Source organism: Salmo salar, chromosome 05, assembly GCF_965601325.2.
Source record: "Salmo salar chromosome 05, fSalSal1, whole genome shotgun sequence".
Classification (NCBI taxonomy): Eukaryota; Metazoa; Chordata; class Actinopteri; order Salmoniformes; family Salmonidae; genus Salmo; species Salmo salar.
This window is the reverse complement of record NC_138295.1, coordinates 64,434,978-64,455,576: the sequence shown is the minus strand read 5'-3', so window position 1 is coordinate 64,455,576 and position 20,599 is coordinate 64,434,978. Positions and strand designations below refer to the sequence as shown.

General features: G+C 45.2%; 1 protein-coding gene across 2 annotated transcripts in view; it reads right to left on the bottom strand.

Annotated features, from left to right (window-relative positions):
- Positions 1-4: 4 nt before the first annotated feature.
- The window catches only part of LOC106605399 (dynein axonemal heavy chain 5), a 58,952-nt gene continuing 38,357 nt past the window's right edge, over positions 5-20,599 (bottom strand). The window contains exons 51-77 of one of the 2 annotated variants that reach the window (XM_082975395.1): positions 20,153-20,283; positions 19,634-19,787; positions 19,234-19,501; positions 18,933-19,164; positions 18,482-18,596; positions 17,437-17,613; positions 16,798-17,001; positions 16,266-16,445; positions 15,973-16,110; positions 15,738-15,873; positions 15,178-15,494; positions 14,822-14,977; positions 13,596-13,778; positions 12,936-13,179; positions 5,798-5,912; positions 5,331-5,521; positions 5,060-5,181; positions 4,698-4,847; positions 4,253-4,498; positions 3,609-3,828; positions 3,111-3,316; positions 2,772-2,975; positions 2,282-2,497; positions 1,705-1,917; positions 1,459-1,611; positions 1,063-1,294; positions 6-800 (exon numbers count right to left, since the gene is read on the bottom strand). In XM_082975395.1, the coding sequence (XP_082831521.1) occupies positions 649-800; positions 1,063-1,294; positions 1,459-1,611; positions 1,705-1,917; positions 2,282-2,497; positions 2,772-2,975; positions 3,111-3,316; positions 3,609-3,828; positions 4,253-4,498; positions 4,698-4,847; positions 5,060-5,181; positions 5,331-5,521; positions 5,798-5,912; positions 12,936-13,179; positions 13,596-13,778; positions 14,822-14,977; positions 15,178-15,494; positions 15,738-15,873; positions 15,973-16,110; positions 16,266-16,445; positions 16,798-17,001; positions 17,437-17,613; positions 18,482-18,596; positions 18,933-19,164; positions 19,234-19,501; positions 19,634-19,787; positions 20,153-20,283 (5,055 nt within the window). In that variant the 3' untranslated portion in view covers positions 6-648. Of the gene's footprint in view, positions 801-1,062; positions 1,295-1,458; positions 1,612-1,704; positions 1,918-2,281; positions 2,498-2,771; positions 2,976-3,110; positions 3,317-3,608; positions 3,829-4,252; positions 4,499-4,697; positions 4,848-5,059; positions 5,182-5,330; positions 5,522-5,797; positions 5,913-12,935; positions 13,180-13,595; positions 13,779-14,821; positions 14,978-15,177; positions 15,495-15,737; positions 15,874-15,972; positions 16,111-16,265; positions 16,446-16,797; positions 17,002-17,436; positions 17,614-18,481; positions 18,597-18,932; positions 19,502-19,633; positions 19,788-20,152; positions 20,284-20,599 lie in introns of both variants that reach the window. The other variant, XM_082975394.1, reaches the window with a different exon arrangement.

Here is a 20,599-nt window from a genome sequence, read left to right as displayed (position 1 = left end):
TGCTAAATTTTTATTTTGTAATTTTTTTTATACCCTTTAGTGTGTGTACTTTTCTGTATTTATACTTGGGATATCGTGTTTCAATAGTATTCTTTTATTTTATTATGTAACATATTTAGGAAGATAAGACAGTGGGATAATCTACATGTTGATATGTAGATGTGCTGGTGCTCTCTTGCTTTTATCATTCTGATTTATATTTTTTATACTGCTTTTGTTGCGTTTTTATATTCATATGTTACATTTATAATTTATTTTCTGTCTCAGAATTCTAAATCTATGACTGAAATATGAAAATGTTCTTAATTAACAGGTACAGTACAAAGATGCAGCAATACAGCATCTACCAATGCATATTAGTCTAGTAACAACCATATTATGGTGAGTACAAAAATAAGGACATTTAGAATTATTCCTTCAAGTAAAATAAATAAGTAAATGCACACCCAAAATAGTTCAGACGTTCAGTAATTGGGGGTATAGATAGTGCGTGCAACTTTATTTTTCTATTATTCTTGCAACCCAGTGATAGGTGCAACTTTGTTATTACAGAAGCTTACCACTATAATCTAAATGAAGACACTTCCCTCATTTAATCCTTAAAGGTTACATTTCTCCAGCCACATTATTATACAATATAGAAGTGGGTTATTTGACTTCACACAGCAGTGCCACACCACGTAGTATCCAGTACTCAGGCGGTGGAGCAGTCTTCAGTTCCACAGTAGCAATGTAATTCAGGTCCATCCTTACAGGCATCTTATATATGGGACAGGAGTATAACCGGGCATCCTTGACACCTGAAATGACCACAGCAACGATAAACATCCATTACTTATACATGATGATAACATGAGTTTCTTTTTCACTGCAAGGTATTATTCAGTAGGTCTGACACACTGTAACCATTAAAGACCACATTGTTATTGACCTAAAAGTTATATATAATTCCCACTGACATATTCAACATATAACGTATAGATGAAAACAAGGCGCAGCTAAATGAGATACTGTTCAATGAGGCTCCAGGAAGTTACAGTAACTACTGACTACAGCACTCACTATTATTTTCAGCATACATCCTGACTACAGGCATCATCTCAAACAACACTTTGGGTTTAGAGTCGATGAGTTTGCAGTTCCTCCTGTCCCAGCCGGCCCCCTCCAGATAGAGGCCGTACACATACACCCCCTCAGAGGGCGGCTGAGTGATGTCATCCTTCATCCACTTGGTCACCTCGTTGCATAGCACCATACGGTCTAGGGCCCAGCCCTTGTTTGCACGAGTGATCTCCTACACACACAAAAACAGAGTTACATAGACTGTCTTTGTAGCTTCATGATCAACCATGACAGTGTAGTGTGTGCAACCTCTAAATATAACCTCAGTGGCCTAGCCAAGTCAGTAAGTATGTTCCATTGTGATTGCATTAGAATGTGTGAATGTGCCATCTGTACCTGTCTCATGGCGGTCAGGAAGCCCTGTGGGTTAAAGAACCCTGTCATCCAGAAACAGTTGGGCCGTCCTTCAAAGATCCACGCCTGGAACTGACGGTTCCTATCCAGCAACTCAGTAAACCAGAACCCTAGAGTGCTGGAGGCCCATGACGCCTAGAACACAGGAATACAGAAGTAGAAAATAGAACATGGAATACATGCGTAAAAACTGAATAAATGTGTACCCAGAGCCAGTAATAAACATACCTTCTTCCAACGCGAGGGGATGCGTGCATCATACATGCAATCCAGCGCGTCTCGTAGGTTCTCACTCATGATGATGGTGCCGTCGATGGCCAGTTTGAGGTCAGTCAGCGTGTTCCTGACCAGCACGATGACCCTCTGCATGCGGTCTATCTCCTGACGCAGGAAGATGTTCATGGGCTGAAGCAGACCCATCTTCTGTAGCCTCTCTCTCACCTGGATTTATTGAAAACATGTTCTTGTGAAATTACACTTTAAATAAATGTTTATTTGATTTGTTTCTTAACATATTGGAATGCAGATGCATAACACAGTCCTGAACATTAAAAAGTAAACCTGTATTGCAGTAAAAACATTGCCTTCAAAGTGCATCTCACTGCACTATGGGGTATATTAATGAAATTCATTTTATTGCATGGGTTATTGTTAGATGACTTGGCGTCATCCTGTGAGTTTTTTAACGATCTACCTTGCTGCAGCAAGGTATTATGGGATATCATATTTTTAATGGCCAGCACTGTATTTACCATGTGTGATAATTTCCAGTAGGGTTAGCTAACTCCAGACCAGTGCTACTCACTTCAAACGGTACGTAGTCTGGAGGTAGTTTCTCCAGCATGTCGTCAGCCAGTCTGGCCACAATGGCCTCCCTGGTCTCCCCTCCGCCACTGGAGCTGTCCTTAGGCTGGATGGACAGGATGGTGTCCAGGACGTCTTTGGCCAGCTTGCTCTGGTACGTTATGTCAGCATTGGCGTGCAGGCCAAACACCTCTGGAGTGTCGTAAGCCGGTAGGCCCTGCAGGGGAAAATATATAGGATTAGAGTCTGCATGTCTGTGCATTACCAAACTACAGTAAACCGTGTAATGCATTGTGGATATCTCATAAGGTGTTATAAGTGCTTATAATGCATTATGAACAAGGTATTCATAGGAAGTGTTACCAAATGTCTCAATGCCGCACATGATGTATACAGCACACATCTTCATGCAGTCTGACTACATTAATTCAATATAATGTTACACAACACCGTAAACTGCAGGAGAGACTGAGTGTGAAAAATGGACTGACCTGAATGTATGTCAGATATTGGTCCACGTTGGTACACTTGGGAATGCGGTAGCCTTTGTAGAAATAGAAGTCAGGTCCAAACATGTTTTCACTGAACCAGACCTTGGCGAAGGTGTTGAGCAGACGCTTGTCATAATCGTCTGTCACCCTACCGCCATACTGGATCTCCCCGATCATGTAGCACACTGTGTTCCAGGATACACCCTGGGGAGACGTCAGACTACCATCAACACAGGAACAGACACATCTTACATAGGAAGACAGGTAGCAGTACTAACAGCAGAAGTAAAGATAGAGCTTTACTTAGTTACAGCAGGAGCTTCTCGTCTCTGCGCCTACCTTCTTGATGTCCATGTCGTCCAGGTGGTTCTGAACAAACTGCACGGTGGCGTTGAAGTCAGCCTGGTTGAACTCGTAGGGGATGTTCCAGCCCAGGGGGCCGAATTTACGCCTCTCCTGGACCGTAGAGTGGAGGAACACCACCCCGTACAGCATGGGCCTCCACTGGACCATGTTACTGACATCCAGCAGGTCCTGGTTAATTCCTTCGGGCAACAAACAAGAAGATAGGTTTAGGATTAAGGCTAAGGTTGAACCGGGAAATGGACGTGAATCTAGGGTTAGGGTTGAACTGGGATGTGGACATGAAGCTAGGGTTAGGATTAGGGTTGTGGTTGAGGCTAGGATTGAACCAGGATTTGGACATGAAGCTAGGTTAAGTGTTAAGGCTAGGGTTGTGGTTTAGGGTTAACCGGAAGAAACGGGAGTGAATGTGTGTGTTTGTGTAGGTGCGTACACATGCATACATATGTATGTGTGAACTGTGGTGTGACCCACCTCCATAAGTCCTCTTCAGCCCTGCCTTCAGTCCCTGTGGAGGCTCATTAGTGAACTTGTTGGACATCTGCAGCAGTGTGATGGGGAAGTGTTTGTGGACCTCTGTAGTAATCCACAGGCGGAAGGTCTCATGGACGGCGTCTGTCTCTGTCACAGTATCCATCAGCTCATCCATGAAGTCCAGGCCCAGGTGGCAGTTCTGGAGCAAGGCCCAGCCACCCTGTGTGTGTGCATTTGGGATAAAATAGAAAATAATATAATACATAGTTAGTTGTCCATATTGGGAGAGTAATTCATTACTAATGTCCTTACGTAATTAAATTTATAATGTGAGGGAGATGCATGTGGTGTTAGTCCATTTCATTTTTAATACAGTCTAATACAGTCTAAATCAATCACATCCATTTTCATTAACACCATGGTTCAATGTCAATTCATATTCCATCCCTATCGCAATTTGAATTCCCAGTCTGATTACAAATGAGATGACATGGACCACAATTCATGGCAGAACGCTGATTCCTAATAAGTTAGTTTCGCTCCCCAGACTTCCTCACTAAGCACAATAGCCTGGGGACGAGGATAATTATTTGACTGTTAGGAGTCCAGTCAGTGTGTACTGTAATGCTGAGTTCAGGACTCACGTTGGCCATGGTCTGCTGGAGCAGCTTGCGTGCGTGGACCTCCTGTCCCTGGCCCATGGAGACATAGCGCGTCTCTATCTTCAGCCTCTTCCCCAGGACGATGATGGAGTCGGTGGGGTCTGAGCCCATGGACAGGAAGCAGATGAGCGGGGTCCGGGGGTCTGACTCCTCCCACGTCTTCTCCAGGTCCAGGATCACTCCCTCTGCATACTTCTCTCCCATCGAGTCCATGATGTACTTACGGGCCTGGAGGATAACAGGTAAAGCATTAGTTAAAAAGTCACCTGCTACTAGATTCAAGAAATATGCATTAGAAATACTCTCTAAAACTCAGTCCAAAGCTTTGATGAAAATACCAAAAAGAAAAGACATTTCATAAAGTATTATGTCTCGGATTGATTGATTGATTAATTACTTAATCATTCAATGAGAGTTACCAGTGTACCTGTGCGATGGTCCTGTCTGGGCACCAGGAGCGTATGAGCAGCAGGCGGTGGAAACAGTCCAGGGTCTGGTCATAGGCATTAGGGATCACCTCCTCCTCAGGGGCCTCCTTATCAAACCATGCCTTCCACTGCTTCTCATTACAACAGATCTGGACAGACACACACACAGCTTAGTACAATGACTAGTTCAATGCCATATGTGACAGAGCTCAGAGGAGTAAAAGGAGCACTGTAATCACTACAATGAATAGGGGGGTTTACCAGAGTGAGGGGGCCATGAAACAGACTTATTGAGGGAGGGTATTAGAGAGTGGGACAACATGAAGTAGCAGTGTAAGAAAGCACCGCATGGGGAACACACCTGATTAAGGATATTCGAGAACTGCCACAGTTTACTGAGCTCCACCAGATTGAGCCAAGTCATGTCTAAGATCCACTTGGCAGGCTTATGGGGGCAAGCCTTCAGATCCAGTGAGGCACCTCCTGCATAGGACAGACAGAGGATGTTCTTTCCAAGTCAATGGTCTGTGAGCAATGAACAACATTTTGCTATTCAACATTTCAGCAATGGCTGAATTAACTGTGGACTACAGATTGGTGGAATTAATTGGAGGACGGAGTTTGTTTCACACCTTTAATGAGGGTAAGAAACTCTGCGTGTTTCACACGGTTACTCTGCATGTCGATCTTCAGCGTCAGCAGGAGGGTAAACAGGAATTTGTGCTCCTCATACAGACCCCTGGCTGCATACTTGTGCACCTCAAAGGTCATGTGCTCAATGATGTTCGCTATTCGCTTGCTGGTAATTGGACTTTTGGTTGATCTGTTCAGAAGGCATAGTGTGATGGTTATTATGTTAATATTAACATATAACTGTTGCTATGGTTTCAGATATTATACTTCAAGAATCAGGCAACTCCTACAACTACACAAAAGGTTATGCAAAACCACAAATCCCCCAGTGTAACTTATCAATTCACTAATCATTCAATGTTTACATAAAATGACTGAACCACATCTGAGGACCAACAATTCAAATGGAATACATAAATATAAATATATGTTATTCAGTATGAGAAAAAGTGTATTACTACTGTACCTGGCCAGAGAGAGGTCAAAGATTCCCAAGAACTGTCGTAGTGACGTTTGGTACATGACGTTAACCATGGACATCTCAGTGATGAGGAAGTACAGGATGCTGCCTCTGGTGGCCACTGTAACAGCACAATAACACACAGGCTGACAGTGAGCGACAGACAACGCTCATTCTATATTATCATACATCCAGCTCTGCTCAAACAAACTTGCCACTGGAAAAGTGTGAGGAATAGATTGCCCCTGAAGAACAGTCAACACAAGGTGGTTAGTGCCAGTTGCTATCAACCAGAGCACTGTGATTGGTTGGTCAGCCAATCAATAAAGAGCCCAAAATGTTTTGACCCTTACCCTAAAACAAACCGGTACAGTACAACCCACCCAACTCACCAGGTCTGTACCGAGTATAACTCTACCCTAACCACAGTACAACCAACTCACCAGGTCTGTACCGAGAAGAACTTTACCCTAACCACAGTACAACCAACTCACCAGGTCTGTACCGAGAATAGCTTTACCCTAACCACAGTACAACCAACTCACCAGGTCTGTACCGAGAATAACTCTTCCCTAACCACAGTACAACCAACTCACCAGGTCTGTACCGAGAATAACTCTACCCTAACCACAGTACAACCAACTCACCAGGTCTGTACCGAGTATAACTACCCTAACCACAGTACAACCAACTCACCAGATCTGTACCGAGTATAACTACCCTAACCACAGTACAACCAACTCACCAGGTCTGTACTGAGAATAACTCTACCCTAACCACAGTACAACCAACTCACCAGGTCTGTACCGAGTATAACTCACCCTAACCACAGTACAACCAACTCACCAGATCTGTACCGAGAATAACTTTACCCTAACCACAGTACAACCAACTCCCCAGGTCTGTACCGAGTATAACTACCCTAACCACAGTACAATCAACTCACCAGGTCTGTACCGAGTATAACTACCCTAACCACAGTACAACCAACTCCCCAGGTCTGTACCGAGTATAACTACCCTAACCACAGTACAACCAACTCACCAGGTCTGTACCGAGAATAACTCTACCCTAACCACAGTACAACCAACTCACCAGGTCTGTACCGAGAATAACTCTACCCTAACCACAGTACAACCAACTCACCAGGTCTGTACCGAGTATAACTCTACCCTAACCACAGTACAACCAACTCACCAGGTCTGTACTGAGAATAACTACCCTAACCGCAATACAACCAACTCACCAGGTCTGTACCGAGTATAACTACCCTAACCGCAGTACAACCAACTCACCAGGTCTGTACCGAGAATAACTACCCTAACCACAGTACAACCAACTCACCAGGTCTGTACCGAGAATAACTCTTCCCTAACCACAGTACAACCAACTCACCAGGTCTGTACCGAGAATAACTCTAACCTAACCACAGTACAACCAACTCACCAGGTCTGTACTGAGAATAACTACCCTAACCACAGTACAACCAACTCACCAGGTCTGTACTGAGAATAACTACCCTAACCACAGTACAACCAATTCACCAGGTCTGTACCGAAGATAACTCTACCCTAACCACAGTACAACCAACTCACCAGGTCTGTACCGAGTATAACTCTACCCTAACCACAGTACAACCAACTCACCAGGTCTGTACCGAAGATAACTCTACCCTAACCACAGTACAACCAACTCACCAGGTCTGTACCGAGTATAACTCTACCCTAACCACAGTACAACCAACTCACCAGGTCTGTACCGAGTATAACTACCCTAACCACAGTACAACCAACTCACCAGGTCTGTACCGAGAATAACTACCCTAACCACAGTACAACCAACTCACCAGGTCTGTACTGAGAATAACTACCCTAACCACAGTACAACCAACTCACCAGGTCTGTACCGAGTATAACTACCCTAACCACAGTACAACCAACTCACCAGATCTGTACCGAGAATAACTCTACCCTAACCACAGTACAACCAACTTACCAGGTCTGTACAGAGAATAACTCTACCCTAACCACAGTACAACCAACTTACCAGGTCTGTACTGAGAATAACTACCCTAACCACAGTACAACCAACTCACCAGGTCTGTACCGAGAATAACTCTACCCTAACCACAGTACAACCAACTCACCAGGTCTGTACCGAGAATAAATCTACCCTAACCACAGTACAACCAACTCACCAGGTCTGTACCGAGGATAACTGTACCCTAACCACAGTACAACCAACTCACCAGGTCTGTACCGAGTATAACTACCCTAACCACAGTACAACCAACTCACCAGGTCTGTACTGAGTATAACTCTACCCTAACCACAGTACAACCAACTCACCAGGTCTGTACCGAGGATAACTGTACCCTAACCACAGTACAACCAACTCACCAGGTCTGTACCGAGTATAACTACCCTAACCACAGTACAACCAACTCACCAGGTCTGTACCGAGTATAGCTCTCCCCTAACCACAGTACAACCAACTCACCAGGTCTGTACCGAGTATAAATCTACCCTAACCACAGTACAACCAACTCACCAGGTCTGTACCGAGTATAACTCTACCCTAACCACAGTACAACCAACTCACCAGGTCTGTACCGAGAATAACTCTACCCTAACCACAGTACAACCAACTCACCAGGTCTGTACCGAGGATAACTCTACCCTAACCACAGTACAACCAATTCACCAGGTCTGTACTGAGTATAACTCTACCCTACCCACAGTACAACCAACTCACCAGGTCTGTACTGAGTATAACTACCCTAACCACAGTACAACCAACTCACCAGGTCTGTACCGAGAATAACTCTACCCTAACCACAGTACAACCAACTCACCAGGTCTGTACCGAGAATAACTACCCTAACCACAGTACAACCAACTCACCAGGTCTGTACCGAGTACAACTACCCTAACCACAGTACAACCAACTCACCAGGTCTGTACCGAGTATAACTACCCTAACCACAGTACAACCAATTCACCAGGTCTGTACCGAGTATAACTCTACCCTAACCACAGTACAACCAACTCACCAGGTCTGTACCGAGAATAACTTTACCCTAACCACAGTACAACCAACTCCCCAGGTCTGTACCGAGTATAACTACCATAACCACAGTACAATCAACTCACCAGGTCTGTACCGAGTATAACTACCCTAACCACAGTACAACCAACTCACCAGGTCTGTACCGAGAATAACTCTACCCTAACCACAGTACAACCAACTCACCAGGTCTGTACCGAGGATAACTCTACCCTAACCACAGTACAACCAACTCACCAGGTCTGTACCGAGAATAACTCTACCCTAACCACAGTACAACCAACTCACCAGGTTTGTACCGAGAATAACCCTACCCTAACCACAGTACAATCAACTCACCAGGTCTGTACCGAGTATAACTCTTCCCTAACCACAGTACAAACAACTCACCAGGTCTGTACCGAGAATAACTCTACCCTAACCACAGTACAACCAACTCACCAGGTCTGTACCGAGAATAACTCTACCCTAACCACAGTACAACCAACTCACCAGGTCTGTACCGAGTATAACTCTACCCTAACCACAGTACAACCAACTCACAAGGTCTGTACTGAGAATAACTACCCTAACCGCAATACAACCAACTCACCAGGTCTGTACCGAGTATAACTACCCTAACCGCAGTACAACCAACTCACCAGGTCTGTACCGAGAATAACTACCCTAACCACAGTACAACCAACTCACCAGGTCTGTACCGAGAATAACTCTTCCCTAACCACAGTACAACCAACTCACCAGGTCTGTACCGAGAATAACTATCCTAACAACAGTACAACCAACTCACCAGGTCTGTACCGAGAATAACTCTACCCTAACCACAGTACAACCAACTCACCAGGTCTGTACCGAGAATAACTCTACCCTAACCACAGTACAACCAACTCACCAGGTCTGTACCGAGAATAACTACCCTAACCACAGTACAACCAACTCACCAGGTCTGTACCGAGAATAACTACCCTAACCACAGTACAACCAACTCACCAGGTCTGTACCGAGAATAACTACCCTAACCACAGTACAACCAACTCACCAGGTCTGTACTGAGAATAACTACCCTAACCACAGTACAACCAACTCACCAGGTCTGTACCGAGAATAACTCTACCCTAACCACAGTACAACCAACTCACCAGGTCTGTACCGAGAATAACTATCCTAACCACAGTACAACCAACTCACCAGGTCTGTACTGAGAATAACTACCCTAACCACAGTACAACCAACTCACCAGGTCTGTACCGAGAATAACTACCCTAACCACAGTACAACCAACTCACCAGGTCTGTACCGAGAATAACTACCCTAACCACAGTACAACCAACTCACCAGGTCTGTACTGAGAATAACTACCCTAACCACAGTACAACCAACTCACCAGGTCTGTACTGAGAATAACTACCCTAACCACAGTACAACCAACTCACCAGGTCTGTACCGAGTATAACTACCCTAACCACAGTACAACCAACTCACCAGATCTGTACCGAGAATAACTCTACCCTAACCACAGTACAACCAACTCACCAGGTCTGTACAGAGAATAACTCTACCCTAACCACAGTACAACCAACTTACCAGGTCTGTACTGAGAATAACTACCCTAACCACAGTACAACCAACTCACCAGGTCTGTACCGAGAATAACTCTACCCTAACCACAGTACAACCAACTCACCAGGTCTGTACCGAGAATAAATCTACCCTAACCACAGTACAACCAACTCACCAGGTCTGTACTGAGGATAACTCTACCCTAACCACAGTACAACCAATTCACCAGGTCTGTACTGAGTATAACTACCCTAACCACAGTACAACCAACTCACCAGGTCTGTACTGAGTATAACTCTACCCTAACCACAGTACAACCAACTCACCAGGTCTGTACCGAGGATAACTGTACCCTAACCACAGTACAACCAACTCACCAGGTCTGTACCGAGAATAACTCTACCCTAACCACAGTACAACCAACTCACCAGGTCTGTACCGAGTATAACTACCCTAACCACAGTACAACCAACTCACCAGGTCTGTACCGAGTATAACTACCCTAACCACAGTACAACCAACTCACCAGGTCTGTACCGAGTATAACTACCCTAACCACAGTACAACCAACTCACCAGGTCTGTACCGAGTATAGCTCTCCCCTAACCACAGTACAACCAACTCACCAGGTCTGTACCGAGTATAAATCTACCCTAACCACAGTACAACCAACTCACCAGGTCTGTACCGAGAATAACTCTACCCTAACCACAGTACAACCAACTCACCAGGTCTGTACCGAGAATAACTCTACCCTAACCACAGTACAACCAACTCACCAGGTCTGTACCGAGGATAACTCTACCCTAACCACAGTACAACCAATTCACCAGGTCTGTACTGAGTATAACTCTACCCTACCCACAGTACAACCAACTCACCAGGTCTGTACCGAGTATAACTACCCTAACCACAGTACAACCAACTCACCAGGTCTGTACCGAGAATAACTCTACCCTAACCACAGTACAACCAACTCACCAGGTCTGTACCGAGTATAACTACCCTAACCACAGTACAACCAACTCACCAGGTCTGTACCGAGAATAACTCTACCCTAACCACAGTACAACCAACTCACCAGGTCTGTACCGAGTATAACTACCCTAACCACAGTACAACCAACTCACCAGGTCTGTACCGAGTATAACTACCCTAACCACAGTACAACCAACTCACCAGGTCTGTACCGAGAATAACTACCCTAACCACAGTACAACCAACTCACCAGGTCTGTACCGAGTATAACTACCCTAACCGCAGTACAACCAACTCACCAGGTCTGTACCGAGTACAACTACCCTAACCACAGTACAACCAACTCACCAGGTCTGTACCGAGTATAACTACCCTAACCACAGTACAACCAACTCACCAGGTCTGTACCGAGAATAACCTACCCTAACCACAGTACAACCAACTCACCAGGTCTGTACCGAGAATAACCCTACCCTAACCACAGTACAACCAACTCACCAGGTCTGTACCGAGTATAACTCTACCCTAACCACAGTACAACCAACTCACCAGGTCTGTACCGAGAATAACTCACCCTAACCACAGTACAACCAACTCACCAGGTCTGTACCGAGAATAACCTACCCTAACCACAGTACAACCAACTCACCAGGTCTGTACCGAGTATAACTCACCCTAACCACAGTACAACCAACTCACCAGGTCTGTACTGAGAATAACTACCCTAACCGCAATACAACCAACTCACCAGGTCTGTACCGAGTATAACTACCCTAACCACAGTACAACCAACTCACCAGGTCTGTACCGAGAATAACTACCCTAACCACAGTACAACCAACTCACCAGGTCTGTACCGAGAATAACTCTACCCTAACCACAGTACAACCAACTCACCAGGTCTGTACCGAGAATAACTACCCTAACCACAGTACAACCAACTCACCAGGTCTGTACTGAGAATAACTACCCTAACCACAGTACAACCAACTCACCAGGTCTGTACCGAGTATAACTCTACCCTAACCACAGTACAACCAACTCACCAGGTCTGTACTGAGAATAACTACCCTAACCACAATACAACCAACTCACCAGGTCTGTACCGAGTATAACTACCCTAACCACAGTACAACCAACTCACCAGGTCTGTACCGAGTATAACTCTACCCTAACCACAGTACAACCAACTCACCAGGTCTGTACTGAGAATAACTACCCTAACCACAATACAACCAACTCACCAGGTCTGTACCGAGTATAACTACCCTAACCACAGTACAACCAACTCACCAGGTCTGTACCGAGAATAACTACCCTAACCACAGTACAACCAACTCACCAGGTCTGTACCGAGAATAACTACCCTAACCACAGTACAACCAACTCACCAGGTCTGTACCGAGAATAACTACCCTAACCACAGTACAACCAACTCACCAGGTCTGTACTGAGAATAACTACCCTAACCACAGTACAACCAACTCACCAGGTCTGTACCGAGAATAACTCTACCCTAACCACAGTACAACCAACTCACCAGGTCTGTACTCCTCTCTCGCGGTGTTGATCTGGATCTCGGTCTCGGCTGAGATCTGTAGTTTCTGTGTGACGTCCTCGGCGGTGCGCTTGGTGTTGCCCAGGACGATGATGAGGCTCTCGTCGTCCACCAGGGAACCCTGGGTAGAGGTCAGACGATACAGTAGGTTGTCCTCCAGCTCTTTCATCTTCCTCTTGTTGGCCGTTACATCTTCCAGCAGGTCTGTGCGCTCCTTCTCCAACTCCTAGATATAACAGGGATAGATAAGAGCCCTGTTCAGACACTAATGTTCTTGTTGGCCGTCACATCCTCCAGCAGGTCCGTACGCTCCTTCTCCAACAGGCAGAAACACCGGTCAGACACAGCTCAGAACATGAGAGTTCAGACCAACAACAAGAGATAAACAGGCACACCATTCAGACAGACACTGATTTTGGGGGTCATTTTTCAGGTCTTTTAACACTTCTCTGCATACAGACCTGGCTGGGTTCATGCTCTCTGTGTTCATTTGATTCAGTGCATTTGGGTGGTCACGGTCATTATGTACAATACTAATAAAGGCTCACTATTAAACAACTACAACAAAATGACCTTTTATTGATACATTCAAATGTTTTTATCCATGATTTCATAAGCATATGATTGGATGTGGTTCCTGACCTGTTTCTCAGTGAGGATGACCCGTCCTAGCAGCTGGTCCTCCAGACCCCTCATGGTGACAGTGAAGTCTATGATGGAGGTGCGGGCGCTGATCTCTGGGGTGTACGCTGGGTTGGGGAGCTTGGTCGTCACATAAAGACGGAACCCCCTCATCACATCCACCTCCTTGTCTCCCACTTTCACCTGGTGCAGGAAGTGAGAAAGACAGTCATGAAGGGAGAGAGACAGTTATTTGAGTCATTTAGCAGACGCTCTTATCCAGAGCGACTTACAGTAGTGAATGCATACATTTCATAAATGTTTTCTCCGTACTGGTCCCCCGTGGGAATCGAACCCACAACCCTGGCGCTGCAAACACCATGCTCTACCAACTGAGCCATACGGGACCACAGTTATGAAGAGAGAGAGACAGTTATGAAGGGAGAAAGACAGTCATGAAGGGGGAAAGACAGTTATGAAGGGAGAAAGACAGTTATGAAGAGAGAAAGACAGTCATGAGGGGCAGTCATGAAGGGAGAAAGACAGTCATGAAGGGAGAAAGCCAATGTGGTTCCACTGGTTATATCAGAATTCATTCACAAACCACTCCATTGAGACAAAAGTCGTTGTCCAGATTAAGCAGACCAAGGCCATGTTCAGTTGCCAAACAATCTTGAACGTTGCAGATAGAAATGCCATGAATAGAGCTGATGTGATTCCTCATTCTACATGTCAGAGAGGCATATTTGATCTTTGTAGCCTATTTCTATCTGAACGTTCCAAAACGTTCAATCCTGCGGAACGGGATTATGACATATTTTCCTGACGTCGTTTGCAACCAGAAAAACGTACCAAGCAAATGTTTGCCCGCTGTAACTGTTATAAGAGTAAATAAAGCACATAGGCCACATGAATGTTGAGAGCTTGCAACTACAACGTTCTATCTGCAAAAAGATGATTCTGAGATAATTGGCTTTAAAGTTTTGAACCCTCATTGGTTTGAATTGTGTCAGCGATTTTTATATTGTATTCTTATGAACTTAACAACATGAATTGGGGTATTTAGAGTACTATATAGGTAGAGAACATTGAACCGAACAAGGTTATGTCAATAACAACATTGACACATTTTGCACTCTATGTATTATATTAGAGAGAATAGCCTCAGAGATAATAACCCCATAACGATAATGTGTTTCATTTGATAATGTGATGATTGATAATGTGGTTAGGATAATAGTACATACCTTATAAGTGGAGCCCGTCTTGATGAAGTTTTTCTCCAGTACGTTGTCCAGTGCCGGGTCCAGCTCTTCCCCTACGTCCTCGATCAGTAGGGGGCGCCCCAGAGACAGGCTGTCCTCCAGGTGGTTCCTGAAGTACTTGTGGTTCAGGGAGGTGATCTGGGAACCACAGAAATGTCTCATTACTGACACAGCATTACACAGAGTGTTTTACCAATAAGGAAGATCTGACAGATCCAAAGGTTAGTTAGGCCTAAGGCTAGTGTAACCGCTGTTCGGAAACATACAAAATCTATCGGCTGGACAATGGGAGGGCATAGTTATGAGAGAGAATAGTGTGAAAATGAATGCAGCCCAACCTGCAGCTCATTCATGGATTCTTTATTTTTTATCCAGATCTTGCCCTGGGTCTGAGGGTCTATGAGGAGAGGGAAGCGTGAGGCCTTGGTGATGATGATCCCGTTCTGGATGGATAGGTCATCGTTGGGCAGGCCCTGAAGGTTCCACTCGCTGACCGTGGGTGTGTCGATCAGCATCTCGGTCAGGTTGAGGTTGTTCCCGAACGGGATGTGTCTGGTCTTCATCTCCCTCTGCCAGTTGGTCAGGAGAAGGTTCCGGAACTCCTGGTTGAAGGGGCCGGAGTAGGACAGAAAGGCCGTGGCCAATAAGACGTCACCTGAACCAGGAAGTAAGCACACATAGGTTGGTTCACGCCTCCATCCTACTGTATAGCATAACTACAGATAAAATACTAATACGCATTGAAAAATATGGTACAGAAGCAACCAGAGCATCTCCCCCCAAAAATAAGATGTTGAGAATTGTAGACAATGAACAAAAGGTCATACGAAGCTTTTGGGAAAGTTAGCCCTGTTATTACTGTAAAAAAGGCAGAGAAAAAAGGGTTGAATGAACGGACCTACAAGGCGCTTGGTCTGGGCGGCAAACTCTTTGCTCTGCTCTGTCCAGCGCTCCTTCTCTCCAGCCAGACCACTGATGAGGCTAGAGGCCGTCTGCATCTTGTGTCTGCAGCGTTCAGCATCCTCCAACAGAGTCTGAGAGAGAGGCAGAGAGAGAGAGAGAATATCTGTTTTTAACAGAATATTTGTATTTATTTTTTAATATAATGCATTGAGATAAGAGGTGTTCAGTACCTGTTTCTCCAGCATGGCCTTCTCATACTCTGCTTGGACCACATCCAGCTCTGCCTGCTTGTCATCCAACTCTGCCTGGGCCGTCTGCAGGTCTATGTTGGCTATGGCCAGCCGGTTCTGCTGCACTGCCAGGTTAGCCTAAGAGGTAAGTACACTATCAAATATTAACTGGACACTCAGGGACAACAAAATGTACTGGAAACAAGAAATAAATTAGCAAGTTTGTGGTACACATGTCAAAGGTTATCAGAGAGGCGGGTAGTGTTACACAACACCACCTGGGTTAGGCCCACCTTTAATGGGAGCACCTCCTTGTTGATGGAGAAGAAGGAGGCCATGGCTTTGGTCCAGGAGGCCAGACCAGCCACATTTCCACACACGCGCTTGGCCGTCTCCAGGGTGTAGTCTGGCATGTTGAAGTAGGGCAGCAGTAGCTCCACCATCTCCTCATTGATACTATCTTTGGGGAATTGCTGTTAGAGAGAGACAACAGAGCCGGAGATCTCAAAGCAAGCTGCCATTTCATCACCACTGAAGTTGATTTCCTGGTCATATATGCCTGTAGTGTAGTGTCTATAGTGTAGTATGTTACTGTAGAAATGCACAGTGTAGTCTGATTACAGGATGTAGATGTTGTTCCCACGGGGGACCAGTACGGAAAAAAAAAATGTATGAAATGTATGCATTCACTACTGTAAGTCGCTCTGGATAAGAGCGTCTGCTAAATGACTAAAATGTAATGTAAAAATGTTGTACCTGCACACTGTAATATTTTATTTGCTTACCTAAGTAATATAACTTAGACACTGGCCATCTGTTTCCTACCTGCAGACTGCCCAGGAAGTTCCCAGCAGTCATGAGTTTGAGGGACTCCTGCCAGGAGGGCATGGTGCAGTTCTTCTCCGGGTCGATCTTCACCGTGTTCACCCTCCTCTGGAACAGCAGCAGAACACAGTCCATGATCCTCATGATGAGGTGGGGAGGCCGACCCAGAGTCCGCACCGTGGCAATGTCCGACGGCTTGATGGTCTGATGAATACATGAGGAAGGAATACAACGACATGAGTAACTGAGGGAGCGTTCATTAAATATTCTCACCTGATGTAGAGAGAGAGAACTACCACGTTGAGCAGGGATGGGCAATCATTTCAGCTCGAGGGCCACGTCGGGATTTCAAAATTCAGCGGAGGGCAATTTGCGGCATAGAAAAAGGGCAGTTATTATAAAACATATAGGTCCATTATATTTTTGACATACTTTCTATATAATATGGTATTCAAGAGTGGCCTGGAGTGTTTTTTAACCCAAGATAATCATAAAACATGTTTTTACTCCAACCTCCCCTGGGCCACTATGGATGGGCTCGTATGTTGCCCACCCCTGACGTTGAAGGACAAGACTTGGGTCATATACATTTGTCAAAACTGATTCCATTTGTCAAAACTGATTCCCCCCCTAACAGACCTGTAGTGCACCCTCAGCCTCCTCCAGGGCTGGCTTGGCAGCCTCCAGCTTCTCCTCAGCGAAGGCCTTGTCAGCAGAAATGCTGTCTACTATGGCCTGAGCCTTATCCTTGACCTTCTGGACCTCCACCTTGACCTTCTCTGCTGCCTGGGCCTTCACTGTCACCACCTTCAACACCTGAGACACAACAAACCATCACAAGAGAGACTGGAAGTGAGCTGCATCTTTTGGTTTGCATAAGCAACAGTTAATATGCAATATGAAGAGTGTTGGTCCCATGTTTTATGAGCTGAAATAAAGTTTATTTTTTATTTTTTATAATTTCTCTCAAATCTTGAGCACAAATTTGTTTACATCTATGTTAGTGAACATTTCTCCTTGCCAAGTTAATCTAGCCACCTGACAGGTGTGGCATACCAAGAAGCTGATTAAACAGAATGATCAAACAGGTGCACCTTGTGCTGTTGCCAGAGAATTTAATGTTAATAAGCTGCATTTTAGAGAATTAGGCAGTACGTCCAACCGGCTTCACAATCTTAACCACGCAAGCCCAGGACCTCCACCTCCAGCTTCTTCACCTGGGGGATGTCTGAGGGGGTGGGGTGGGGGTGTGGGGGTGTTGAGGACTATTTCTGTCTGTAATAAAGCCCTTTTGTTGGGAAAAACTCATTCTGATTGGCTGGGCCTGGCTCCCCAGTGGGTGGGCCTGGCGACCAATGCCCTCCAAATTGACTAATTTCCAAATTGCCCTCCAAATTGACTAATTTCCTTATATGAACTGTAACATAGTAAAACCTTTGAATGTTGCGTTTATATGTTTGTTCAGTATAAGTACACTTCAAAGTTCTGGTATTGATATTTGGTAAGTCTGTTGCTGGGAAACAAGAGATAGAGGAGTAGCATACACACACACACACACACACACACACACACACACACACACACACACACACACACACACACACACACACACACACACACACACACACACACACACACACACACACACACACACACACACACACACACACACACACACACACACCATGTCTGCCTTCTCGTTGGCGATCTGCAGCTCCTTCTCTTTGACCTCCAGCTCTTTGCTGAGTAATGCTACAGACACAGAGGCCTCCTTCAGCTTCTGAAGACCTGTGTTCATCCTGATGGAGAAACAGAATGGGATCAGCAATCATTGTATTATACAAGTATACCAGGTAAGTTCGGTCTAATCTTTCTTGAACAAATATTAATGAGTAAAAGGATGACTGAAAGGCAGAATACAAAGAGTAATATAGTACAGTGTACACCATATATTGGTATATAGAATACTATATAATACTACTATTATATTAAATCATGTGATAGACACACAGCATTAGGATAGATAAATGCTGTGATAAACATCTACAATATTTTTAGACCATGGTGTACTGTGAAGCCGCATGTTCCACATAGGAACGAAGAGCATTAAGAGAGTAAGGAAGTACTGTAATTACCTGTGTGCCAGTGTCTGCACCTCGGAGTGCTTCTCCTTATAGATGGTCTTGTATCCCTGGATGAAGGAGAGGTAGGACTTGGGAGTGATGTGCGTGGCGCGGCGGTACCGCTGGAAGTAATCTACACACTTCTCTGCCACGCCGTCCTGGAAGGAGCCCATACACTGCACCACCTCCCCCTTCACCTCGGTCGAACAGTCAATGTCATAGGTGGACAGGAAGTGCTCTGACACTGGAGAGTAAACAGATTGGAGATTGAAACAAATCATTATTAAACGGACACACACATACACACACACACCTGCGATCAGAGCATCTTTGGGCCAGCGGCTGAACCAGTCCATGGTGCAGCCGGAGATGAGGGCAGGGAACTTCAGGGCTCTGTTCCGGAACTTTTCCCCAACAGGAGAGAAGCAGAGAACCACGTGTAGGTTCTGTCTGACCCTGCTCATAAAGTAGTCATGGAGGTTCTCATTGGTCGGTGGTCGCCGAGGAAACTCTCTTTTCATGACTGAAATGAGGTCACTGATGATCTCGTCAATTTCGTCTCGAGCAAACAAGTTCGACACCTGAGAAATCAGCACAATATACAACAACAGTTATCTTATAATGGAGTGCGATATTGTTTTCTCAAACACAGATTGACACAACTTCTTGAAAATGCTCTGTTTTACTTGTGTTCATGTGATCAATGAGCAGACCTCTCCTGATGATAACACATTATTCATGTACTCCAGGAAAGACTCGTCCTTGATCTCGTTGTCAGTGAAGATGAAGCTGATGCCTTTTCCCTGCTGGCCTGCTGTCCTGTACAGACCCTTCAGATCCTCCATCAGGTTAGCAGTGTTGTACGAACTGAGGACAGAACACAGGGATGTTACAGGTGATAGCGAAGGTGTGAAAATACATATTTTTCACAATGTGTATATCCTCCATTCCTCCAATGCGTTTTGAGAAGGAGGCGAGGATAGGGGACGTGAGGAATTGAGGAAAGACAAATTGGCAGAGTCACTGTGCACTTGCAGAAATGCAAGCAAAGCTACCATCTACAGGAGGACAACAGAACTGCATGACCACGTTCAATACATGATAAATACCTGTTACAGTTGCAAAGGGACTGTATGAGACCGTGTGTCTGTTCCAATGCCCTTCCTAGCATACTACTTAGTATGAAGTATGTAGTAGTATGCTACTATAGACGTTGGAGGGTGTGTCTGTACCGTGTTAGTGTGATCTGAAAGGTCTTGTAGCCGGCGATGAAGGAAGCCAGTTTAGTCAGGCTCTGCTTGCCTGATCCCCCCACTCCTACTAGAAGGGCATTCCCTCTGGGGGTGCGGATGATCCTGGAGATCTACAGACAGACAGACAGACAGACAGACAGACAGACAGACAGACAGACAGACAGACAGACAGACAGACAGACAGACAGACAGACAGACAGACAGACACGACAGACAGAGTGGGAGAGATTCCTTCCTTTTCCGTTCTTATATCAAGTGATTTGATGCGTACATTCATTGGTGACTGACTTTAAGATAGCTAAGCCTTTCAAAAGCTTCCAATGTGAATGTTTAGTAATACTTTTTATGAAGACACTCTTTGTAATGTGATATAGGCATGTTTATAATACCTTATGATCTATACACAATGCACTATAATGCATGACA